This window comes from Xenopus laevis, chromosome 6L (genome assembly GCF_017654675.1).
Source record: "Xenopus laevis strain J_2021 chromosome 6L, Xenopus_laevis_v10.1, whole genome shotgun sequence".
NCBI lineage: Eukaryota > Metazoa > Chordata > Amphibia > Anura > Pipidae > Xenopus > Xenopus laevis.
Genome location: NC_054381.1, coordinates 51,124,435 through 51,152,289, shown reverse-complemented (window position 1 = coordinate 51,152,289; position 27,855 = coordinate 51,124,435). Strand labels below are relative to the sequence as shown.

The following is a 27,855-nucleotide window of genomic DNA, read 5'->3' as shown; positions in this document are numbered from 1 at the left end:
AACAGAACCTTGTATTTGATCCAACCTAAGATATTATTCATCCTTATTGAAAGCAAAACCAGCTTATTAATTTAAAAAAAAATACAAAATGGATATGTTGGATCTAAATCCACTGCTTCCCTGATACTCATCCTTCCATTGGGTCTAACATCTGTGTCCTCACTGCAGGAACTGCTGGAATTATCTTACGAATGTGACCCATTCTATTAAGCTAGAGACTGACCATAGGTACATGTGACAGTTTCTGATTGGTCAGTTACCATCAAGTTAATCTTAAGGAGTTGGTCATGGATCCCCGAGGCAGTCCATTCCAGAATGGAAGTTGGAAAATGGAGCTTGATGACTAAAGGGCTGAATTGAATAATTACTACATGCCACAATGAGAATAATGGTAACCATTATGACTGGTTCACACTTACACACCTCTGTAAGTTTCACCTACCTGACTAGTTCAATGGAACCAATTGCAATGACTGTATTTCTCTTAAGGGTTAAAATGCCAGGGAATTCCCTACCGCTCAGTTGAACTGATAAAACTGCATAAATGAGTGGTGACACTTTTTCAAGTATACCAGTTGCTTAAGACTTCTACTAGATACTGTATACTACCTGGATGAATGAAAATCATCATATACACTATTGTCCAAAAGCCAACTTAAAGTTGAACTTCCCCTTTAATAGCTAAAATGTCCCCAAAAGCAGGAATATCCACAAGGCCTTCCCCCAAGATTGTAAGACTTTGAAAATAACTAAAAGTGGAGACTTTCAAGCACACAATTCAGAAGATAAAGATTAAAGTGCACATTTAAGTTTACTAATCTTGGAGGTTTGAGGGAATAAGAGAATAAAAGAAAAGGATCCATTTTAAACTTTCTGGTTAAAAGTTTTCTGGTCCCAGTTTCTGCGCTGATGTCCATACCGCTATCCGAAAATAATCGTAGTTTTTGCGGAAAACCCAGAATAATTCTGAGTTTTCAGGGAGAAAGCCCCGAAGTTTGCCCGAGCCTATTTTTTCTGGCTTTTTTTCTTCATAAATAAGGTCCATTTGGGAATTCAGATTTGCTCGGATTTGTAACTTAGAAATACTGAGATAAATTCGGACCTTGATAAATAACCTCCGTAATTCAGAGCTTTCTGGAGAACAGATCCCATGCCTGTACACTGTACATATATTTATGACAGCATCCATATCCATTAGTTTTTGAGTTTTTGGATTTCTTTAAAGGCTGCTAGTATGTCTATGGATGTGGGAGGGAAGTAATACCCTGTATATAATTATACATATATATTTGAGTTGACATGTACAGATGTTTTTGCAATGGAACAAAACATAGTTAAGTGTATAAATCTGAGGGTTCAAATGAGGATACACAAGGCACACACCTGAAATAATGCAAAATACAGTCCAAAATCACTTTTGCAGATGTGGATTTCTTCCCAGCAACATACGTAAATGCTGCTGATAACTTCTGTGATTATAGTTGTGCCAGAGAACTTTAACTATTTAGTACATTAAGCAAAATAATGCTTTGCTCATTCTGTTTGCACATTTACTAAAAATTGTCTGAAATCAGAGGAAATTTCTATAAACTTTATACCTACAGTGCAACAGAATGTTGTGCTTGCTAATATGCATAAGTGATACACTAATACGACCTCAAAATGAGCATATTTGTATGGATTGTGTGCAAATTACATTAATATATCAACATAGGTGTCATATTGAGGGTATTCTTCTTCCATGCCATCCATTTGTGTTGTATATGCTACTCAGTGCACAAGACATAACATACAGGTGCCATAGGCTCAAAGAAGCCATTATAGACACATACAGTATTCTGTGGCAAAAAAAGATTAAACGACTTGTCCAGGGTCACAGGGAGTTACCACAGGGAATCTTTAGTATGATCCTCCACTTCAAAGGCTGATTACTTAACCTCTAAACCAATTCCAGGTTCCCTTGTGTCCACAATCTGATGATATTTGAGTTCACAGAGTTATGTAAAAAGTGGCTAAAAATACTTAAAGGGGTAAACTTTTAGTATGACGTAGAGAGTGATATTCTGAGATAATGTGAAATAGTTTTTTATGTTTTATTATTTGTGGTTTTCTGAATGATTTAGCTTTCAATTCAACGGCTCTCTAATTTGCATTTTCAGGGTCAAGTTTTATCCTAGCAACCATGCATTGATTTGAATAAGAGACTGGAATATGAATAGGAGAGGCCTGAATAGAAAGATGTTTAATTAGCAGTAGCAATAACACTAAATGTGTGGCCTTACAGAGTATTTGTTTTTTAGATGGGGTCATTGACCCCCTATTTGGAAACTGAAAATAGTCAGAAGAAGAAGAAAAAGACAAAACTATAAAAAAAACAAGTAATGAAGACCAACTGAAAAGATGCTTAGAATTGGCCATTTTATAACATACTAAAAGTTAACTTAAAGGTGAACCACTCGTTTAACTTGGCTATTGCCTGTGCAATGTTTCATATGTTTACAGATCAATCATGTAGTCAATGCAATAATGTACAAAGAGCAGTGGTTGTAAATATTTAGTTTAACCCCCTTGTTGTTCCAACCTTTGCTCAGGACTCCTAGTAAGGTAACAGGTACAGAGAAATGGCCTTCAGACTTAAGCTGGCCATAGATCTGATCGTACGAATCCTCGATTCGTACAATCTTCGGACCGTGTGTGGAGAGTCCCGACATTTTTTGTCCAATGGAGATCAGTCATTTGGACGATCGGCCAGGTTAAAAGATTTCTGTTATCTCTGCATGTATCGGCGATCTGATGATTTTCAGTGGGAGACTCTCATCCGCTTTGTCGGACATAACTTTCGTACGATTGCTGTCAGGGGCAGAACATCGGCTGATCTGTTCTTTTACTACTTTATTTAAACTGAAGGTTAGTGGCAGGTTGGGAGATAGGGAAGTCCAATCATTCGAGGATTCTAACGATCGGATCTTTGCGTCTATGGCCAGCTTAAGACCACTGGCTACTTCTCAAAATTTCCTCAAGGGGGGCCAGTTCCACAATTTGGGAAACACCAACAAAAAGCAGGTGTGTAATGGCAAGTTTACAGCCTGGTGGAAGCATTTTGTATCAGCTTTTAGCTGTATAACAGACCAATGAACAGTGCAGTACAATAGTTTAGGCATGTTGACACAAAAACAAGTACCATAGTTGAACTTCAACCCCTTAGTTAAGATCTTGTGTAGTAGCTGACAGGTCTATTAGTAGAACTAATGCACCATCTCCTCTCTCTCTCTCTCTCTCTCTCTCTGCTATTTAACAAGGGATTTGACATTAGCATTACATGCCTATGCCATCTGGAAGTTAAACCAAAAGTTTTTCTTTTTTCTTTTTTTTCTTCTTTTTATCCAGTTGCAGAATACTACGAGGAAAACAGTTATTGGCTTTCACACACGCTTTTTGTGGTTTGGCAATACTGAAATGGTTTCAGTCCACTTGTTATAACAGAACATGCTAAGGGATGGATCTGAAAATCATTTAAAAGTAGATTACCTTATGAGGCAAAACTATAATGCTCTAATAAACTAGATAATGATATTGTACATGGAGGGATTGTTTTTATATTTTTTCAGTGAAATGATGTTTAGGATATTTGAAATGCAATTTCTTCAGTTTTTTTAAAATAATGTAACATACTGTATATGTATCTGGAAACCTGTTATCCAGAAAGCTCCAAATTACAGAAAGGCCATCTCCCATTGACTCAATTTTAATCAAATAATTCAAATATTTCAAATGATTTCCTTTTTCTCTGTAATAATAAAACAGTACCTTGTACTTGATCCCCACTAAGATATTATTAATCATAACTAGAGCTAAACCAATCTTTTTGGGTTTAAATAATATATAAATGATTATTTATTAGACTTAAGGTATGGCGATCCAAATTACAAAAATACCCCTTATCCCAGGTTTCAAGCATTCTGTATAACAGGTCTCATACATGTATATATTTTAACTGTGGTCAGTATAGCCCAAAATGTCTAGTTTAGCCTGGTACTTGATTTGTTTGTCCCTAATAGTTTTTATTTGTACATAGTAAATGATTTCTTTTTGTCCCATTGTGAGTAATAGAGATAAATAAACAAAGCAGTAAAAAGCAGTATAGAGGCAGTACAGATGCTGGGAAGAAGTGCTTCCTGAATGAGTTTTTATTATGTAGTGCAAGATGTAGAGGGTAACCAGACTAAGGAAACAAAATGCTAAGGGCCGCTCTTGTGCTTCTTCCATGGGTCTTTGTAAATGACCTTGACTGACTTTGGTTCCTAATGCTGGCAACATTTAAGAACATGAAATCTAACATTAAAATCTAGCAAAAATCTCATTCTTTTGCTGCTATTTTTCAGCCCCCCCCGCTATGTGTAAAGAATTATTTTTTAATTAAAGCAAATAATGATTCTTTCAGTTCCTAAGATCAAGTCTACAATGGTCTGAGAGATTTCTTGTGCAGTATTTGAGAATAACGGAAAGGATTTTTTTAGACGAATGTTTCTTTTAAGGATTGGGGCCCAAAACTGCACTGCATATTTCACATACTCAAGATGTGGCTTTACCAGGGATCTATATGAAGGCATTAAGTATTTAAAGGACATGAAAATCCCTGGTAATGTTTCACTCCACCTTTTACACAGCATGAAAAATAAACCCTTTACCGGGTTATGTAATAAAAGGCATTACGTTTGCCCAGGAGCAGTAACTCATAGCCACCAATCAGCAGGTACCATTTACTAGCCACCTGTATGCAAGAATCGTATTGGCTGTCATAGGTTACTGCTCCTGGGCAAACTTAGTGGCTTTTATTACATATGGGGGTAAGAGTTTATTTTGCATTTATGTTATTTTTACTAAAGTGCATTTAAACAACTGAGTAACAATTATGATAGCTAATTACCAAAAACCCCAACCATGCTGCTTGCCTTAAAAATCAAATTTTCTTTTGGAAGGTGACCGTGTATAGCAACTCAGACTTATCACCCATAGGGAGAAGAGCAGTACTTGTCTGTACACCACCTCCTTTCACCAAATGAACCAGGATTTCTATAAACCAACATGATTTTACAAACTTGAATGGGTGCCCTTCCATGGATTGTCCATTCCATCCTTCAAATACAATAGACTTTTTCAGTAGAGAACAGCTGTCCTAGAACGTCAATCATTTTGTCTCCTGTCATGTGGAATGAAGATGTTTAATGGCGTTCTAAGAATGTTGTCCTCTACTAAAAAGTAGAAAACTGAAATACAGACAAATGTTTGTTAAACTATACTACATTACAATACTACATAAGCATAAGGTTTTTTATTGAATTTTTATAGCAATCCCATCTGAAAGGACACATCTTACACCCTTTGCATGACTTGGACATTTTTATTTAATATGTCCTGCAAATGTTAGCGTGATCATATGATCGGCCTATGCAAGATGTAGTGTGGTACATCCTTTAAAAAAAGGAGCTGTGTATGCCGTAGCCACACAAAGACATCGTGTGCAGACTTTGTACAGACTTTGTACAGACTACTCCAGCCAACGGACTAGACATGTCTGACTTGCAAGTGTTTGGTATTTCCATTGTCCCAGCTGAGGGCCAGCAAGTTGGGGGCATTTGTTTCTAATTAACATAAGACAAAAAAAAAAACTGTGCAAGTGTCTTAAATCTGCAAATCATTTTGTAACAAAATATAACAAATGTCATTTTTACGTTACATCTTAACACATGTTGAATAAACTGTTTAGCCAAGTACTTATTGCTTGCAGATTCACGGAATAAAATAGCTTGAAAGTTTGGACGTTCAGCACTATACATGAACTATATTTTTAAATTGAATCTAATAATCAAAATTCAACTTTTACTTCAATTTCAAGTTCAAAAGCCTATGTATTTGAGCTGTTGCTCAGAGCATGCCCAGAGCTATTTTATGTTTTTATTACTAATACTTTGTCCTGATCACTTCACATTCTCAATGGAAAATGTTGTGCTTCCTCCAAAACCCTCTACTGGCACTACCTGGGTCATGTGTTTGGAAAGTGAGTTGGGGTAAGTAGTTGCATTTTAAGGCTACAATAAAAATGACAGCCCTTTGATCCTTGACACACAGACATGTTGTCAGCTGTTACCCACAGGCAGAACAATGTCAGATAACACTCCTCTCTGCCTTTCATCCCTCTTTCTAATAGTAAATAACAAATGCATTGACAGGGGGACCTTGGTGCCATAATGCTCATTAGTGTACATGTGCTCATAGTGGTGACAGGCAGAGAGGGGCAATTTCTCCGCCTCTGTTCTCCAACTGAAGAAAGGATAGACAAAACACCAATGTGCCAGTTGTAAGCAGTCACTTTACATTCCCTGACAGGACTATCCTGACAGGTTAGAAAGTGAACACAATAAAGGGGTTGTTCATCTTTAAATTAACTTTAAGGGGCACATTTACTAAGCTCGAGTGAATGAATAGAAGAAAAAATACTTTGAATTTCGAACTTTTTTTTTGGCTACTTCGACCATGGAATTGGCTACTTCGACCTTCGACTACAACTTTGAATCGAATGATTCAAACTAAAAATCGTTAGACTATTCGACTATTCGATAGTCGAAGTACTGTCTCTTTAAAAAAAACTTCGACCCCCTACTTCGCCAAGTAAAACCTACCGAACATCAATTGCTTTCCTTGCAATTTCTGATCGAAGGAAAATCGTTCGATTGATGGATTAAAATCCTTCGAATTTTGAAAGGATTTAATCGTTCGATTGAACAATTTTTCCTTCGATCGTCGATCGAACGAATTTCGGTAAATCCTTCGACTTTGATATTCGAAGTCGAAGGATTTAACTTCGACAGTCGAATATCGAGGGTTAATTAACCCTCGATATTCAACCCTAAGTAAATGTGCCCCTATGTGTGATATAGAGAGTGATATTCTGAGACAATTTGCAACTGGATTTCATTTTTTATTATTTGTGATTTTTGAGTTATCTAGATTTTTATTCAGCAGCTCTTAAGGTTGCCATTTCAGCAATCCGGTTGCCAGGGTCCAAATTGCCCTAGCAACCAAACATTGATTTAAATAAGAGACAGAAATAGAATAGGAGAGGCCTGAATAGAAGGCTGAGTACTAAAAAATACGGGTATGGGCCCTGTTATCCAGAATGCTCGGGTTTTCCAGATAACAGGTCTTTCCATACCTTAAGTCTACTATAAAATCATGTAAACATTAATGATGGCTGAATTTATTCACCAGACATGGATTCGTGGCAAATTTCCATGTTTCGCTGGCCGTAAATTTTTCATGAAACTGCAGCGAAAAATTTGCCACAATATTAGCACGTCAAAATTAGCTTGCGCATACAAATTGACTCGCATCAAAATGATTTGGACATTTATTAATGCATTTGGACAAAATAGTTTTGCTTATAAAAATCAATTGCTTATAAAAATTGAAGTGCACCAAAATTATTTTGATACCCCTTGACTTCAATGAGTTTTACAAATTTTTTTCGCTGTTTTGCTAATTATTCAGCAAAGTGAACAGACAGATTCACCCATCACTAGTAAACTTTAAATAATTCCTATAGTTTGGTTTTGCTTCCAATAAGACATAATAATATCTTAGTTTTTTTATTATTACAGAGAAAAAGGAAATCATTTTTAAAAATGTGGATTATTTGGATAAAATGGAGTCTATGGAAGACAGCAGCTCTGCAATTCCTTGCTTTCTGGATAACGGGTTTTCAGATAATGGATCCCATACCTGTATCAATAACAATACATTTGTAGGCATACAGAACACATATTTTTAGATGAGGTCAGTGACCCTCATTTGACAGCTGGAAAGAGTCAGAAGAAGAAGACATATAATTCAAAAATTATAAACTATATACTAAACTATAATAATTAAAAATGAAGGTCAACTGAGAAATTGCTTAGAATGAGCCATTTTATAACATATCAAAAGTTATCTCAAACCATACCGTCATAAATAAATGATCTATATATCAATAAATATTCACACACACTAATACACACAATAAGGCACAATGACACATAACATATACAAATGCAGTATAAACTGTATTATTTTTATTCATATTGGGAACACATGCTGCGCTTTCATCATTCATATCAGTCTCCCACAGCGGAGCTTACAATCTAAAGTCTCTATAACATTAAACCAACACACTCGGGTCAATTTCATCAGGAACCAATTAACCTGCCTCTATGGCTTGTGAAAACTGCATCATATCTTTCACATGGTACCATTTATTCTTCAATGGAGTGAAGTAAACAATAAGCCATTAAAGTCTTTTTTTCCGAGCAAATGTTCAAAGATAGGAAGTAATAGCTGCATTTGAACATGTCACTGACCTTTGCCCATGTTACATTCCACAGCCCCAAGCTTTTCATATGCCGCTATAGAAGGCTGGGAGACCTGGAGTTTTTGTCAATATGTTTTGTACTTTCTTCCCCTATAGCTAAGAAATAGGCTTTTTTCAGTGACTTTCCACCTCCTTTTTGTGACCGTTTTCTAATATTGAAGTTTATTAAGTTTTATTCTTCACCTTCTTTTATCTTTCTAAAGCAGCTCTGGGAGGAGGGTCACCGACTCTGTAACTGATCTAAACTGATACATTTTCTTTGTCACTGCTGAGCAGAATCCCTGAGTTTCCTTTAGGGCAGAGACACACGTGGAGATTCGGGGAGATTAGTCGCCCCCCCGCAACAAACCACCTCTTCTTCGGGTGACTAATCTCCCAAAACTGCCTTCCCGCCTGCTAGAATCTAAATCGCCGGTGGGATGGAACTCGGAGTGCTTTGTTTTCCGAATGTCGCCCGAAGTTTCCTCGTGAGACAAATCTCACTGAATCCCACATGTCTCTGCCCTAACGGCAGCTGTTATAATTGATACAATAGTTGCTAATGTTCCACAGATGCTATTGAGAAATGTACTAATGTAGCAAACTGTAGCAATTCAGAATCTGCACCTGAATTACTGAGTTGCCGGACTGAAACACCAGAGACAGGAACATTCAACTTTAAACTTTTGGAGAAACGATAAAAAAGTCTTTCTTTCTGCTGAAAACAACTGAACTGACAAAAAGTGTTAAGAAGGTGAACAACTCCTTTAAAGTCTCCTAATAATTTTAACAACTTTGTTTTGGCCTGAATATGAGGATATCAAGACTAAACTAAACAAGACTAAACTTTCTAAAAATATATCTTTATCAGTTATAAAAAAAAAAGTATCTGCATAAAAAAGATGGCAACTTATAATGGATACCATTTGTTCACCTTCAAATAACTTCAAATAAAAACCAGTTTAACTTTTACATTTTAACTGGCCATGGATGTCCTCCCAAAGAATTAAAAATGAAATGTTTTTTTTCCTTTTGTATAATGAAATACAATGTAATTCTATCCAGCATTGTTATACATTTTACATTTCTAATGATTTTAAAGTTATTTATAAATATCACTGGTATGGAAAGCAGTATCTGTCTGCTATTTCCCTTTCTTGTTTGACTGACTCCAGAAATTATGTAACAAAAATCAGCAGCCAACTCTCCAACTCCCTACACAATTATGTTATTCTTCTTCACCAGTTAAAAGGGTGGTTAACCATAAAGTTAACTTTTAGGGGCAGATTCATCAAAGGTTGAATTGAAAAATCACATTTTTAAATTAGAATTTTAGAGCTCATTTTAGCGTACTTCGACTAGGGAATAGTCCAAATTCGAATTTTAAAAAGATTTGAAAATTCAAATATCGAAATTTATTATGTACTGTCTCTTTAAAAATTCGACTTTGAGTATTCCCCATCTAAAACCTGTCGAATTGCTGTTTAAGCCTATGGAGGACCTCCTAGAACCCATTTTTAGTTATTTGCTAGACCTTTTTCCAAAAATACTTAGAATCGAATTTGTTCGAATGCGATCCAATTCGATTCGAATGATGGAATGAAGCCTACTCACTTGAATTTAAAAAATTCAAATTTTTCAATAAATTTCGGTTGGTCTTTTTTTATTCGAATTTTAATGCTAAGCAATGTTCCGTTTTTTTAATTTTTATAGTTTTTATAGTTTTTGTATGATTTGCCTTTTTCTTTTTACTCTTTTCAGCTTTCAAATGAGGGGTCTGTGACCCCCATCTAAAAAACAAATGCTCTGTAAAGCTACAAATGTATCAATATTGCTACTTTTTATTACTCATCTTTCTATTTAGACCTCTCCTCTTCATATTCCAGTCTCTTATTCAAATCAATGCTTGGTTGCTAGGGTAATTTGGACCCTAGCAATCAGACTGTTGACATTGCAAACTGTAGAGCTGCTGAATAAAAAGCTAAATAACTCAAAAAACACAAACAATAAAAAATGATTGCAAATTCGTCTCAGAATATCACTATCTACATCATACTAAAATTAAGTTTAGAGGTGAATAACCCCTTTAATCAAAGGCATCATGGGAACTGCCCAGTTGGCCAGATAATATGCTAGTCTCAGCAACACATCAACTATGAAAAAAACTATGAAAAACAGCACCATAACTTGCAATTTATGTACTAAAAAACAGATGCTAATTAGCTCCCATATGGGTAAACTTCTCTGGAATATAGGTGCCCCCCCCAATAATAACAATCACATACATTACTGAAGACTTTAGATTGACAGTGGTTTGTAACCAACACTATTCCTTTAAGTGTGAAACTGAGGAGGGGTGAGAGATAAGTTGTGTTGGGAATGTGTGTAAAAGTAAAAAAAAAAGTAAATGTGTTTCACTGTGCTGATGATTAAAATGTAAAAAGGAATGTTTAGTCATAAATCCCTGCTGAGTGAGAGCTCTTAGTCACGTAGTTTTCTCTGGCCTTGTTACATGTGCAAATCTGAGTATGAGCAATAGTCGCATGAAATGAGTCATTCTACAAACAGCACATAAAGGCTACACTACTATCCATCATGGTGTGAGGGAATTGTAAAGAACACATCAAATTCTGCCATAGAGGACATAAACCGTCCCATGACCCCCCCCCCTCTGTCACTGCAAAGTAGGCATACTATATGTGTCCCTTTATTATTCACAGCAATGTATACACACGTGTGCTCTCAAGCACTCATGTTGCTATGTCATATAATTCCACACAGAACAGACCTCTCTCTTCAGATAAACTCAGTGACTGGGGATGAGTTTTTATATTATTCTATGTTAAAAGGATGTAAAGGAGAAGTAAAGCTACGGAAGCAGTTAACTGTCAATAAATTATCCACAATAGTGCAAGCTATAACACAATATTTATTCTGTAGAATGCTTTACCATACCCGAGTAAACAGCTCTAGAACTCCCTCTGTTAGGATAGCAGCTGCCATATTAGCGTGTTGTGACATCACTTCTTCTCTGAGTCTCTCCCTGTTCACTCATAGCTCTGGGCTCAGATTACAGCAGAGAGGGGAGGAGGGAGGGAGAGAGAGAGGAGCAAACTGAGCATGCTCAAGCCCTAGCCCTGGAGGTTTAAACTGAAAACAGGAAGTCTAATACAGAAGCCCATGTGTACACAATAGAAGGAAAGAAATGCAGTATTTCTTTTGTCAGAGGACTCAGAGCAGCATTACTTTGAGGGTTTACTGGTGTATTTATATAGACCTTTCTGATAAAGCTTACTTAATTTTAGCCTTTCCTTTTCCTTTAAAAATACAAATAGCTCAATGTTGCTCAACCATATTCTGCTCAAAGTATGTTTTAAAGGGACACTTAATCCTTCTGTATAGCACTGTTCTACCACTCTGTCTTTACTCAAACCCCAGTGTACTTCAACATATCAAGTTTAGGGCATGTTCACAACTGTAGTCCAGAAACATCAGGGCTCTATTCTTAAAGCAATATTGTAATATTTCCCCAGCCAGTAGCATATTCAGGTCCGGTGCTGCCGAAGGCACTGGACCTGCAAGCGCCCCCCTTGTGGGGTTTTTCCTATATAGACATCCATGGGCTGCCCCCTTAAAGCTGCCGCCTTAGGCTCAGGCTCTTGAGTGCCTATATGGTAAATATGCCCCTCGCCTGCTATGCAGGGCCCACGGCTGCATTAAAATGCAAAATAATCCTCCACTGAGAATCCCACTGGATCGGTGTAAATCTGCCTCCACATTCTTTGTTCCTGCAGTAGGAGTTAGAAGATTTAAGCACAGTTTTCCCAGTACTGAACAGATACTGTATGTTCTTTATCTCTGTCTGATTACAGCGTAGTGTAATGAAGAAATAAACGACATCATAATCAGCGTATGTAAGATAACAGCAAGATGACTGACAAGTAGGGTTGCCACCTGGTTTTAACCTGCACAGCCCGGTTTTTTGAAGGGTTTCCTGGAGCAAAACTGCCTGCCCTGCTTTCCAAATTAAGAAAACCAGGCAGGATTCCCTATGATTGACGCAGAGATCGGCCAATTACCGATCACCACATCATAGCCCGGACGTCATGTGTAGTTTTGGCAACTTCTATAAAGAATTAGGGGATGTTGTGGATGTTTGGATTTAGTGTAACTTTAAGAGAAATATTTAGTGAACTCCTTGTACCCTGTTTCATTTGGAATATGAATAATCATATTTCAACTGTGGCTGAATGAGCCGATGACAGCTCTTATTAGATCACTTGTGTTTATACATAACTTGGTCAGTCTTTGTTTCCTTTATCCATTTATCCTTTCTTGCTCTCCGTCTGGCAGTACAGTTTGTTTAGATAAGAGATTGGGAAATGTTCTTCTATGCGTCATATGGCTAGAGACTATGAAATGTACGTGGAACACTGATGATAGAGAGGAAATATATGAGTGGGGGAAAGTGGATTTCAGATGTATATATCTTAGTCTGTGGGTTTAATCTGTGCACTTTATACAGTATTGATGCAGGTAAATTAAGAAAACCAAAAAAACATCTTACTTATACTCTTTAACATATTTTTTACAACTATTTTTAATTAAAGAAAACAATATGTCTGTAGGTATGTGACCTGTTATCCAGAATGCTCGGGACCTGAGGTTTTCCGGAAAATGGATCTTTGCACCTTAAATCTACTAGAATATCATGTAAACATTAAATAAACCCAATAGGCTAGTTTTGCTTCCAATAAGGATTAATTATATCTTAGTTTGGATCAACTACAAGCTACTGTTTTATTATTACATATTAAAATTTGGATTAATTTGGATTAATTGGATATTTGGATAAAAGACAGTCTATGGTAGATGGCCTTTCCGTAATTTGGAGCTTTCTGGATAATGGTTTTCTGGATAATGGATCCCATACCTGGGATAAACTCGTTCAAGTTTCCGAGAAATGTACTTCCCTTAGCAGCTGAAATTCCACAAACTTTTAGGGGCAGATTTATCAAAAGTCGAGATGAATTTTCGAATGAAAAATGTTTTAAATTTATCATGTACTGTCTCTTTAAAAATTCAACTTTGACCATTCGCCATTTAAAACCTGCCAAATTACTGTTTTAGCCTACGGGGGACCTCCCGTAGGCTATGGTGGACTTTGAAAAATCGATGTTTTTTTGAGGAAAAAATTTGAATCGAATTCAGTAGATTCAATATTAATTTGATTTGAGCGATTCGAACACGGACATATTCGATCGAAAACAGACGTATTCGACCCAAAAAAAAATTGCGAAGTTTTTTCAATTCGAAATTCGACCCTTCATAAATACAGGTATGCCCCTTAATGGAGAATGAAGCGTGAAAATGCTTGGGGTGGGTGAACAGTTCATTGGACTCTGACAGTGAGCATCGGACTGGCATATCTGAGTCCCGCCGGAGCTGCAGTCTGAAGGCCATCCCTTGGAACCTCAAGGGCCCCCTCCCAGCATCCACCTTTCCCCACAACACCACATACCATATACTGCCTTTCTCCTCCTTAACACCTACGAACAAGCATGGAACCATCCCCAGAATCCAAAGGGAGGGGGTCTGGGTCAGCTGGGCCCACCTGGTTTTTTTCCCGGTGTCCCTCTGACAGTGATGCAAGTAACCTTCTGGTCAGATCCATATACCTCTTCAATAGAAATCCTAACGGCCTCGAGCATTATGATCTACAGCTCTGCACTACCAGGTTAGTCCTCTGTGTAGAATAAAGCTGAGAGCATGTGCAGTAGAGCAAATTCTTCAGAATTACTATACTGGCCATTCACTTAGTCAGGGGATACTTGGGAAAATATCAAACATGGTGGTGGGGTGGACTATAGAAAGCACCCCAGGCCAGAAGGTTACTTTCTTCTACAGCGCCCCATCACCATGCTTGGTTCTTTTCCCAAGCAGAGTAACTGTAGGACTTTTGACGTGTTTACTAATAATAACCAGCTTTATTCTGCTCAGTGAATGTTTAGGAAGAAGATCAAACATGGCAGCGTGGCACTCCGCCCCCTGGCCAAAAGGTTAATGATTGGCCTCAGCATGACATGCCTAAAATATGCGCTCCTCCCACCTCTGTGTTTTCATTCCCCTTTGCTTTTTGCATTCTCCCCACTTTCCGGTATTTCTCAGCATTGCCTGTTTATGAGCAGCTGGAAACGATTCTCTTTTTTTTTAAGGCCAGATGCAATATTATAAGAAGACATTTGTGAATTTATTTGGAGTTTGTCATGGGATTTTTCTCAACCTTGTAGCCTGGGAAATAACAATGTTCTCATATCTCAGTGGAACACGTGGCAAGACGATCCGGGGGACTCTCTCCATCATGAGACCTTGTCCAGACGTTAAATATAAAGAACATACACAAATATCTCTTGCTTCATGTTTCCCTCTTTATTTAGGTTATTTCATGTGTACTAGATAAGGTTTAGAGGATTAGGAGTGATAGGCAGAAACCCTGTTTGCTTAGAAATGGAACCTCCTGAGATTGGGTTTATTTTAAGCAATAGCACATGTGAATGTTTACTCTGTAATCCACTCTGTTGTGTAAATACAATATGCTCTTTATATATGCCCTCTTCTGTTCTCAGGCAAATTATCATGAACAGATAACATTTAGGGCCAAATTTACTAAAGGGCAAAGTGACTAACGCTGGCGAAAATTCTCCAGCGTGACGTCATTTGGGGACCGATTTACTAACAGGTGAAGGAAGAAAGACTGTAGTGCTACTTCGCACTCAAACGCCAGGCGAATTTTTGCTCTGGCGAATGGACTTAACTACGCAAATTCGCTAAGATGCGTATTTTACTGAACGTTATCTCTTGCGCCAGACTTGCCTTCGTCACCTCAGACCAGGTAAAGTGCAATAGAGTAGATAGGAGGACTTCCTCAAAAGAATTTTCCCAAAAAGTCCCAAAAACGCTGGCGACTTTTCATTTTTTAGGGTGATAGGCTGCAAAAGATCGTAATTTTTTTTTAGGGTACCCGGCTTCCCCCCTTCATTTCCTAATGTGGCACCTAAACTATACATTGGGCTCATGTGTAGGGCAATATAACAACTTTATTTTATTTTATTAAGCTTCCCTGGGCTTGTGTAGTATAATGTATTTGCTGCAACGTATACGTCCATTCAACTTTAACTTCCCACCGTATGCAAATTAGCCAACGCTAGCGCAACTTCGCTTTGCTTGCCGAATTAACGCTAGCAAAACTTCACCATCGTTCGGTGCCCTGGACGCAACTTCTCATTTTAGTGAATTAGGGCTGTCCTGGCGAATTTTTGCCTTCCGAAGTGTGGCGATGTGAGCAAAGCTGTCACTGGTGAATTTCCAGAGGTTAGTGAATTTTCCCCATAGCTTTTTAAAGAGAGAGAGAAGTTGTTTTTTATGTTGTTGCAGATTACTGACTATTTTCTGTAACAGGAGAGGATTCCAGCAAGTACAGTAAGCAGCAGAACCCTAGGCATGCCTCTTCTAGTTCCACTCACTTTGATATATTAGCAAGCATTTATCTGCAGCTAATAATTATCAATAGCCGGCAGGGGCCTCTGATGACACATCAACCTAGAGACAAGTTCTGCAGGCGTCTTCCTTTTCTTCAGCTCTATTTTATATTCTATTTATATCTATTTTATATTTAACCGATCTAACGTCCCATGAGACTCTCAGAACAAAAGTACCGTTGCATACCTTCTCATCGATTATTGTGGCAGAAAGAATAAAAATCAAACTGTATGTTTGACATGTTGTAATGTTTGTTGTGTAAAGCTGCTTTATGTTTCCTCTCTTTAGCACTTTACTGCCTTAAGGGAAAAATACCTTATTTATAAGCAACATGCACCTTTTGCTTCTATACATTCACTGGGAAATGTTAAAAAGTCTTATTCTTCTCTGTGCACATTATTTATAAGTATATTTATGATTACATAATGAACAGGAGCTGTCAATCTGATATTGTTTATCCTTGGCCTTTGTCAACCCCAAAATAAAAATTTGCCTAATTCTAACCAATTTACCAACTTTGCAAAATACATTCATTACAAATTGTCTATGGTATTTAAGTTATTTGTATATGTATTCCTATTGAAAGCAGTGGTTGTCCTTTCTATTCCCTTCCCTGGTGCCTCAGACTGTTGATATAATGTAAGACATGGGCAGCTGATTGACAGACCTGTCTTTGCTGCTGGGGAACTAAGACTTTTGCAACATTGTTTAACAAGTAACAAGCAGGAGTTAAGCAAATGCTGCTTTCAATAGCAATTGTTTTCACAAATTACTTTAAAAGCACTGAAATAAATGTATATTGGAAAGCTGCTTAGAAATGACTTTTCTTTTATTAGGCAACTTTTTATTTTGGGGTTGACTTGCCCTTTAATCTGTTCTTTATTATATGAGATTTATGTCTCCTCTAAAACATTCCTAAAACATTTCCTTCTCTCTGTAATATTAAACCAGTTCCAAACTAATATATCCATTCTTATTGGAAGAAAAAACAGCCTATTGGGTTTGTTTAATGTTTACATGATTCCCTAGTAGACTTAAGGTACGAAGATCCAAATTACCGGAAGATCTCTGATCCGAAACACCCCAGGTCCCGAGCATTCTAGAGGAAGTGTAGTTAATGTCTGCCGTGATGATTACATGAACATAGAAGGGGCAGATAGATAAACACAGGCCACACAGGATCAGTATTGTAAGATCCATGTTCCTCTATTGGGAGCTGGTGCAAAATGTTGTTGTAAAGTGTTGCTCCCAACATTCTCATATGTCCCTTTAAAATATACCCATATTATTTATTTGTCTTTGGAAATGATTTGCAGAACCTGCTCATTCTCTGGGCCACCTAAAGATGGGCATAGACTTAACAATTACGATCTTTCTTGGAAAAGATCTTTCCAAACGTGTAGAGCTGAATCGTCAGATATACAGTACAGGTAGAATCAATAGAATTCTACTTCTATCTACTTGTATTTGACTCAGCACTAACAATGGGCGATGTTTGGGTGCCTTCAAAGGCACCAGATCTTCTGTCTAGCTCGATCGACAAGCCGACCAGTATCCAAGTCTTCTGCCCATATCAGTCAGCTCTATTCCCACCATACACGGACCGAATATTGTCCGAAAATTAATTTCATAAGATAATATCTGTGCGTCTATGGCCACCTTAAGTCGAATAAATTAGTTCCTCCCCACTTATCTTTGACTTTGCTGATATGGCAGACTAATGAAAAAACTGTTATTACTCTTATCATGATGGTCTATTGCCTCCTCGATAGAACATTTCGCACCATTTCTGAACTGAGTATGTTTTATGTCCAACCTACAGGTGGCTCCTACAATCAAGGAACGAATGATGAAGAAGGGGAGCATGATGGTGGGTTATCAACCTCACCGAGATAAGGTCAACTTCTTCCGCCACATCGTTATCAGCCCCCAAGTGAGCCGGGAAGACATGGACTTCGTACTGGATGAGATTGAACGTCTTGGCAGAGACTTGTAGCTTTGGTAGAGCGGCACGCTGTGCTGCTTGTGCTTGAACTTTGCTACAGCTGAATCACAAATCTAATTAGCCCTAAATTATTAAGTTAAAACAAGTTGATTTTTCAAGGTTTTTTCTCTCACTTAATAAACTCAATGACAGTGGATGGCAGTGGATATGTAAGATCTTGGCAATTAAAGGGGTTGTCAGGCCAAAGATTCAGCTCTCCATCAGTCAAGACACCAATGTATACAATACCATGCACACTCCTGTTATTCTCCTTCTTCACAGGTTTATTAAGAACAGAACATGCAAGGCATTGTGGGAATTGGAGTCTTGGCTCCAGGAGAGCTGACCATAAACCCATGTTTCAATGGTCAGTAAAAGTCAGCGGAGAGAATAGTAAGAGACAGATTCTGTTTTCTAGTGCACTTGGAAAGTTGTTTAGAATTTCTTTAATTTATTATACAAAAGACCTGTTCTTTGGGCAGACAGCCTCTTTAAAGCCATACCATAGAAGATTTTTGGCTTCTTTTTTTTTTTTTTTTTTTTTTTTTTTTTAGAAAAAGTGCCCTCTTAGAATGAATAAGGTTTATGTTCCTTAAAATGATACTAAAGCTAATACTCCTAAATATTAATGTAAATTCTTGTACAATGAGTGAACTTACAGGGGTTATTCACCTTTAAATTAAATTTGAGTATAACGTAGGGAGTGATATTTTGAGATAATTTGCATTTGGTTTTCATTTTCTATTATTTGTGGTTTTTGAGTTATTTAGCTTTTTATTCAGCAGCTCTCCAGTTTGCAATTTCAGCAGTCTGGTTGCTAGGGTCCACTGTAACCTAGCAACCATGAATCAATTAGAATAAGAGACTGGAATATAAATAGAAGAGGGCCTGACTAGAAAGATAAGTAATAAAAAGTAGCAATAACAATCATTATGTAGTCATGCAGAAGATGGGGTCAGTTACCCCCCATTTGAAAGCTGAAAACAGTCATAAGACAAATGTTTCAAAAACTATAAAAATGAAAAAATGAAGGCCAGTTGCTTAGAATTAGCCTTTCTATAACATACTAAAAGTTAAAGGGATACTGTCATGGGAAGAAAAATTTTTTTCAAAATGAATCAGTTAATAGTGCTGCTCCAGCAGAATTCTGCACTGAAATCAATTTCTCAAAAGAGCAATCAGATTTTTTTATATTCAATTTTGAAATCTGACATGTGCTCTGATAAACTTCAGTCACTCTTTACTGCTGTACTGCAAGTTAGAGTGATATCACCCCTCCCCCCCCCAGCAGCCAAACAAAAGAACAATGGAAAGGTAACCAGATAGCAGCACCCTAACACAAGATAACAGCTGCCTGGTAGATCTAAGAACAACACTCAATAGTAAAAACCCATGTCTCACTGAGACACATTCAGTTACATTGAGAAGAAAAAACAGCAGCCTGCCAGAAAGCATTTCTCTCGTAAAGTGCAGGCACAAGTCACATGACCAGGGGCAGCTGGGAAATTGACAAAATGTCTAGCCCCATGTCAGATTTCAAAATTGAATATAAAAAAATCTGTTTGCTCTTTTGAGAAATGGATTTCAGTGCAGAATTCTGCTGGAGCAGCACTATTAAGTGATTCATTTTGAAAAAAATGTTTTCCCATGACAGTATCCCTTTAACTTAAAGGTGAACTACCATTTAAAGCACCAGAAATACCATAAAGTGAGATTTATTTCCAAATTTACAATTTGTATCTGTTCAGACAGCACCTAGAATTAAGTTATTTTATATTAAAAAAAGAACTGAATGCTATAGTGCTATAGAGTCATGAATGATATTTAACCTTTGTTTATCTCTACAACATACATAAACCATTGTATTCTAAAGAGCTTATCTGTTATTTGCAGTGTGTGCTCTAATACAAACTGACTTTATACCCCCACTGTTTATATGAACTTTATTTAAGCTCTGAAGCAAATATGCTGTTTATATCAGTGTACGGTAATACTAGATTTACATGTACTGCAAACTAATTTTCGGTGTTACAGGGTTTTAAAGATATTGAAACTGAAATGGGGACATTCTTTTGCAATGGAACTTTATGATTTTAGACTAAAGCCTCTTCCCTGAGAATACTAAACAACTAGAGTTAAAATATTCTAACTGCTGTTAATTTATTATAAAAAACTATTTATTCAAATTGTTATGTATTGTTAGTATCAACTATTTTATATATGAGAAGTTTGAGCAAAAGGTGTATCAAAGGGAAGATAAGTCTTCCCTACTACTGTCTTCTTTGTGTTAGTAGTTCTTAAAAGTAGGCATCCCTAATTGTCAGAGACAATTATAGGACATTAAAGGAAAGGTTCAGAGTAAAAATAAAAACTGGGTAAATAGATAGGCTGGGCAAAATAAAAGTTATTTCTAATATAGTTAGTTAGAAATAATAATAATAATGTAATGTATAAAGGCAGGAGTGACTGGGTGTCTAACATAATAGCCAGAACACTACTTCCTGCTTTGAAGCTCTCTTGGTTTCCACTGATTGGTTACCAGGTAGTAACCAATCAGTGACTTGTGGGAAGGCCACATGGGTCATAAGCTTTTCAATCTGAGCTGAATTATGAGGATCCATTGCAAACTCACTGAACAGTTATGTCCCACGTGGCCCCACTTGTAGTCGCTGACTAACTCAGAGTTGGAGAACTGCAAAGCAGGAAGTAGTGTACTGTTCTGTTTGACATCCAGTCACTCCAGCCTTTATACATTACATTTATGGCTAGCTAACTCTATCAGAAACATTTTTTATTTTGTACATACTATCTATTTAACCAGTTTTTATTTTTACACTGAACTCTTTCTTTAAGAACAGGAAATAGAATGTACATAGGACAGGCAGAAATCTCATTGGAGAATCCTTTTGCCTCCAAAGGGCCACTTTCCTTGGAAGACTTGGACAAAACTTTACTGTGTAGTGTTGTGATGTTGCTGGACTGCAGTTGCATATTGCTTTGACTCTTGATAATACGTTGGAGATTGCTAGAATGTAGGTCAGACAAACCCACTCTGGAATGTCCCCTTTAACTTTTAAGTCATGAAGCAATATGGCAGCTCTATATTTTAAGTACTAATGTCAAGATGAGTGGACATCAAAATAAGCGCTTAATGTGTTCAGTGAGGATCATATGAAACCAAGAGAGTCAAGTGTAAATGGAGTATAAAGGGTTCACATTGAAGTATCCGCTTGCATCAGTTAAAACTCCTATATTATTGGGCGGTGTTGCTTTAAGAGTCTGAACTACGGCGTCCATCATGAAGTAACCATTAGTAATATTCTGTGCGATGCTGGGAATTGTAGTCTAGCAAATCTGGGAAAGTACCCGTTCTATGTTCCCTTCTAGCATGTCTGGAAACAAGCCTGCCCAACCCAAGCCTCACTCTCACAGTCACTGCATTCAGATCTAATTCTTTCTCTTTGTATCTGCTTGTTATGATTGCCGCTTGTTAAAGGGCAAAAATCTGCTTCCTCAACAAGTTTCTACACGATTGAAAAGGCTGAAGTATTTACATAAAAGTCAGATGTACTTGGGGCAAGGCAAGATGCAGACCAGCTGTCCCCCAAAGTCAAGAGAGACTTTGGTTGAAATTAGAAAAAATAAAATAGATATTATTAGCATTTTCCTTTTCTTTAATCCTTCTACTGCTTCTGACAAATAATGACATTTAGATTTATGACACTGGGCAATTCATTTTCTTTCCTTAATCATCATTAAAATAATAGATGGATTTATTATTAAACTTGTCCCAAGTAGCGCTCCTGTTGCACAGACTATTGTTTTCAATAAAACATCCACTTGGTGCAGAACAGTGAAATTGAAAGCACTGGATCCCACATCTGCGATTCTTTGTAGAAATAGTGGGAGGAGGGGAAAGCAGGTAAATCCCTCCTGTAAACCTGAGACATAAGTGAGTTAAAAGGGTTAGGGGGGAGGGGATCTTTATAGAGAGCTAACTTTCAACATTCCTGGGGGGAAAAGAAGGATTTAGTACAGGTACAAACTATTGTTTAATATGAAGGGAAATAATAATAATATTAAAGATTCTGAGCACAAATTTCCCCTAGGTTGTTTATCTATAAATTATGTTTAAGTAAAAGGTTGACAATGATATTCTGAGACAAGTCAAAGTCTGTCTTGATTTTTTTAAAAGCTTTAATCTTGATTTTTTTTAAAAGCTTTCGAATTTCAAAAGCAATCTGGTTGCTAGGGCCTGTTCTACCTTAGCAACCAGGCAGTGGTTTGAATGAGAGACTGGACTATAGATAGAGGCGGTTCTGACTAGAAAAATAAGCAATAGAAAGTAACAATAACAATAAAATTGCAGTTTTCTTTTTTTTTGTCTGCCAGGGTCAGAGAACAGGAAGAACAGGAAGGAAAATAACTCAAAAACTATTTATAAAAAATGAAGGCCAGTTGAAAAGTTGCTAAGAACAGGGCAGTCTGTAACACACTAACCCCAACATGTAATACATGGCACTAAGTTTGCCCAGGAGCAGTAACCAATAGCAACCAATAAGATATTTGCTTTTAAACATGTGACCAGTCCATCATACTGAGCCGGCAGGATACTGGGAGAAAACATGGTGGGCCCAACGTCTTGGGCTCCGCTGACCCAGTCCCACTCCTGCTGTGCTGTCCCCTGTCCTCCCCAAGGTGCCAATTAAGAAGTGACAACAAGGTATTCACTGGTGGAGCGAAGGGCGGAGGTTGTTTGCGGAGCTGGATACACCTCATGTCTGAGGCAGAGGGTCCGGAAAGAGACATAATCTGCACACCATAGACAGTTGTTTCACCTGGGTGCCTGAGCTAAGAACAGCACAAGCAATGCAGAAGAATGGCACTGACAGGACTTGCTGAATCAATCTTCCAAAGTTTATTTTGGTCAACATTTCGGTCCCCCACAGGGACCTTCGTGAGGAATCAAACAGTGCAATCAGACCCACAGTAGTGCGACAGAATTTTTAAACCCCTCAGTTTCCACCCCCCACAACTTCCTTGCGCCAAAAGTGGTTGCTAAAAGTCTAACAGTAGTTAAAAAAGAGGAATAACAGAAATGATTGGCTTATATCAGAAAGAGAAAGATGCCACACCAAAAAGTCACAGCAAGCAAAATGCAGATATATATATATATATATATATATATATATATATATATATATATATATATATATACACACAGTACGCACAATAAGAGTCATGTAGGTTTTTTTTATTGTTTTTTTGATCTGCTTTAGATGTAATCAAAAATAAGATCACAACATTTCAGATAAGAAATGTAATAGAAACTAATTCTAGCTAATTGTCCATCACTATACCCGTAATAAAGAGGCTTTACAAACAAACAAACAAACGTTCTATTTAAATGTTGTTCATAGGATGAAGCAGGGAGGGCTTTCATGCTTAGAAAGGATTTCTCATTCACAGTACACATAAAACTGATGGGTTAACTGAGACCATGGCGGCCACATTCAGCCAAATTATGTTGGGGAGTTGAGACAATGTTTTAGAATTCTATGGTTCTTTATTCAGCTGTGCCCACTAATGGGCTCAGAATAAATTGATATATCTATCTGAATTGCCTTATAATCAAAGAGAATATTTTGATTTAATATGTTAGTGTATCTGATTAGACAGACGCACAGACTTTGCTGATCCTAGCAGTGATTTGTTGTATAGCTAGTTGCTGAAAGATCAAAAGAAGAGACACATGAAAGTTAAATTAAATAAACTGTAAAAGTTTAAGGTGTTTAATAGCTTTAATACCACCAATGACAGTGATTGTTTATAAACCATTTACCACAAAAAGCTGAACAAGAACCTTATCCCGTATGTGAAACATGGTGTTGGCAGTATTATGGTTTGGGTTTGTTTTTCTGCCTCTGGATCAGGACAGTTATTAAACTGTAAAATTCCAGCAACTTTTGCAGGAAAATATCAGAATATTCTTCTGCAAACTGAAGCTCAAAAAATTGAATGCAATAGTCAATCTATTGTTTATGAAAAAGAAAATCAGTATTTTGGAACAGCCCCATAAAGGGTTTGGCCACACGGGCAGATTTGGTGAGATTAGTCACCAGGCGACAAATCTCCTCTTCTTCTCAGCTACTAATCTCCCTGATCTGACTTCCCCTGTTTTACGTTGGCTAAAATGTAAATCGCCTGGGGGCAATCACACAGAAAGCTTTGTTTTCCGATGTCGCCCGTAATTGCCTCACGAGGAAATTTCGGGTGACTTCGGAAAATGAAGTGATCCATGTGCCTGCCCCCAGGCATTTTACATTTTAGCCGGCAGAAGGCAGGGGAAGGCAGGTTGGGGAGATCACCGCGAAAAAGAGGAGATTTGTTGCCTGGCGACTAATTTCCCCGAATCTTTCCGTGTGGCCAGACCTTTAACCTCAATCCCACAGGAATGCGGGACATAAAGTGGGGCAGTTTATGAAGCACACCAATATCACTGAGTTGAAGCTGTTCTGTAAACAAGAATGGACCAAAATTCCTCCAATCCAATGTGCAGGACTGATCAACAGTTACTGGAAACATTTAGCTGCAGTTATTGCAAAACAAGTTACTGACAAGCAAGAGTTCACATCCAAACATTAGGTATTTGAATCATTTGTTTAATTGGGTTCTAGTTTTAGGAGTTGTGTTAAAAATAGATACATTTTTTCAATTCTCTGACCATACTACATTCAGAAGTTTTCACAAACTTTCAAGCACAGCTGTGGTTTTGAATCCTTTATTCCATATCCACAAGTATTTTAATTTACTAATCTATTTGTTATTTGTCTATTTGTCCTTTCCTGGCTGTAGTATTTAACACCATTCACCTTGGCTGAGAGACATGAGGGGTTCCCCTATTAATGGACACACAGGAAGTGGGATGAAGGCAGATGAGCATTCATGAGTAATTAAACATTAATGACTAAGAATACGTTATACAGATGGAACAGTCAGGATCAGGACCCATCTGGTAAAGATCAGACTGTCAGCATCAGGGTGAAGATCAGGATGACGTGAACAGTAGTGATGTGCAGGTCAGGTTTTTCCCGACCCAGTGCGTACCGAGCAGAGCCCCGCCCACACTTCGGATACTCAGCATAACAGAAATGTGGTCTAATTCCAGCATACAGACCACTCGTCAGGCACTCTAAACCGGTTCTGAAGCAGGTGAAAATATGGCCAGCAGGAGCCATGACTGCTCTTGAGGACTGTTTTGAGTGCACTGACTGGAATATGTTTAGGGAAGCTGCAACCTACAGTGACTACATCAAATTGGATGGTTCACTGGAGAGGTACGTGTGTTACTGAGGGCCCGAGACTCTGCTTTCAGGGAAGGTGACGAAGTCGCCCTGAGAACAGCGAGAGCCAAATTTTTCCATTCCATCAGAGTAGCTAAGCGCGCATTCACTCAGAGAATACACAGCTTCTTCCAGGAGAATGGAGACACACGGCGCATGTGGCAGGGTATCCAGACTATATCACAAACTACAGGTCAACACCATCTGCCTATGGCAGTGACGCCTCCATTGCAGATGCGCTGAACAACTTCTATGCACGGTTTGAAGCACAGAACAACACAGGAATGAGGAAGACCATCACCTGCGTCTGACGGTGGCTGACGTGAGGATGACTCTGGAAAGAGTAAACCAACGGAAGGCTGCAGGACCAAACAATATCCCTGGAAGAGTGCTAAGAGAATGTGCAGATCAGCTGGCAGATGTTTTCACTGACATCTTTAACATCTCCCTGAACACCTCCACTGTCCCGAAGTGCTTCAAAACCACTACCATTGTCCCTGTGCCGAAGAAGTCATCAGTGTCCTGCCTCAATGACTACCATCCTGTGGCACTCACCCCCATCATCATAAAGTGTTTGAGAAGCTTGTCAAGAAACACATCAAAACCCTGCTGCCACCAGCACTGGACCCTTTACAGTTCCCATACCGTCAAAATCACTCAACAGACGATGCAATAGCCACCACCCTCCATCTGGCCCTCTCTCATCTGGACAAAAAAGACACCTATGACACCTATGACGAATACACCAATTAGACTGCTCCCAGCTTACCCCTCCTGCGCCGCTCCATGTATTCCTTGCTGGGTGCTCTGTCTGCAGCGTCCCCACCGCTTGTCACACACCAAACCAAAAGAATGACGGCACTCCATTCAAGGATAAGGCAGATTTATTACAGACCCCACAGGGATCTCAAGCTTATGTCACCTATGACACCTGGACTTCAGTTCAGCATTCAACACTATCATCCCTCAGAATCTGATATAAAAGCTGAGCCTGCTTGGACTGAACACTTCCCTCTGCAGTTGGGTTCTGGACTTCCTAACCGACAGACCTCAGTCAGTCAGGATTGGAAACATCATCTCCAGAACCACCACACTGAGCACCGGAGCCCCTCAAGGCTGTGTGCTTAGTCCTCTACTGTTCACTCTGCTGACGCATGACTGTGCAGCTACACACCTCACAAATCACATCATAAAGTTTGCTGATAACACGATCATGGTGGGTCTCATCAGCAATAATGACGAGTCACCATACAGAGAGGAGGTGCAGCGGTTAACAGACTGGTGTAGAGCCAACAACCTGTCTCTCAATGTAGACAAAACAAAGGAGATGGTTGTTGACTTTAGGAAGACTAGGAGTGACCACCTGCCACTGTACATCGATGGCTCTAATGTGGAGATCGTCAAAAGCACCAAATTCCTTGGTGCCCACCTGGCGGAGAACCTCACCTGGTCCCACAACTCCAGCTACTTAGCCAAGAAAGCCCAACAGCACCTCTACTTCCTGCGCAAGCTGAGGAAATCCCATCTCCCACCATCCATACTCAAAACCTTCTACAGAGGGACTATTGAGAGCATCCTGAGCAGCTGTATTATTGTCTGGGCTGGGAACTGCACTGTCATGGACGCAAGACCCTACAGAGGATAGTAAAGACAGCAGAGAAGATCATAGGCGTCTCTCTTCCTTCCATCACGGACATTTACACCACTCGCTGCATCTGTAAAGCCATTAGCATTGTGGCTGATCCAACACACCCCTCACACTCACTTTTCACACTCCTGCCATCTGGAAAAAGGTACCGAAGCATTAGGGCCCTCACTACCAGACTGTGTAACAGTTTCTTCCCCCAAGCCATAAGGCTCCTGAATACTCAGGGACCGGACAGATCTCTCTCACACACACACACTCCATCTGACCTTACTATATACCACTACGTTACACAGCCACTGTACGCCATTGTATGGATGAATAGCCATTAGATACAGTTGTTCCCTATGAGCACATCTGCACTTTGTCGTGTTCTTTATCATGTTCTTGCTACTGTCATGTCACAATGATACACCCATCATGTCTGACTTTTAGCATTATTTACTTAACATACACTGTATTACATCTGCTGAGTGTGCCCTGTATTCTTCTGTTACCAATGTGTAAAAGAAACGGATCCCCACACACACCGATTAGTGCAGTTGGGGATTATCCCCTTTTATTCAGCCACCAAACATCAACGTTTCGGGGGGGAAACGTTTCGGTGTTCCCCCCCGAAACGTTGATGTTTGGTGGCTGAATAAAAGGGGATAATCCCCAACTGCACTAATCGGTGTGTGTGCGGATCCGTTTCTTTTACACATTGGTTGCTAAGGGACCCGGCCGGGTCAACGGAAGGAACGCACCACCAGCTTGCAGGATTGGTGAACTACAGGTGTGCGGTAGGATAATTACACTGTATTCTTCTGTCCCTGCCCTATGCTGACCTGTCTTGTAGGAGTTGCATATTTTTGCACTTGCACTCTTTGTCTGTAGTCCGGTACATCTATGTTGTTTTGTGTATCACCATGGTCCAAGAGGAACGTTGTTTCGTCTCACTGTGTACTGTACAAACGTATAT

General features: G+C 38.6%; 1 protein-coding gene across 1 annotated transcript in view; it reads left to right on the top strand.

The window, feature by feature from the left end:
- gadl1.L (glutamate decarboxylase like 1 L homeolog) overlaps window positions 1-18,445 on the top strand; it is a 143,247-nt gene extending 124,802 nt beyond the window's left edge. The window contains exon 15 of the mRNA XM_018267472.2: window positions 17,745-18,445. Within this exon, the coding sequence (XP_018122961.2) occupies window positions 17,745-17,918 (174 nt within the window). The 3' untranslated portion in view covers window positions 17,919-18,445. The remainder of the gene's footprint in view (window positions 1-17,744) is intronic.
- Window positions 18,446-27,855: the final 9,410 nt, after the last annotated feature.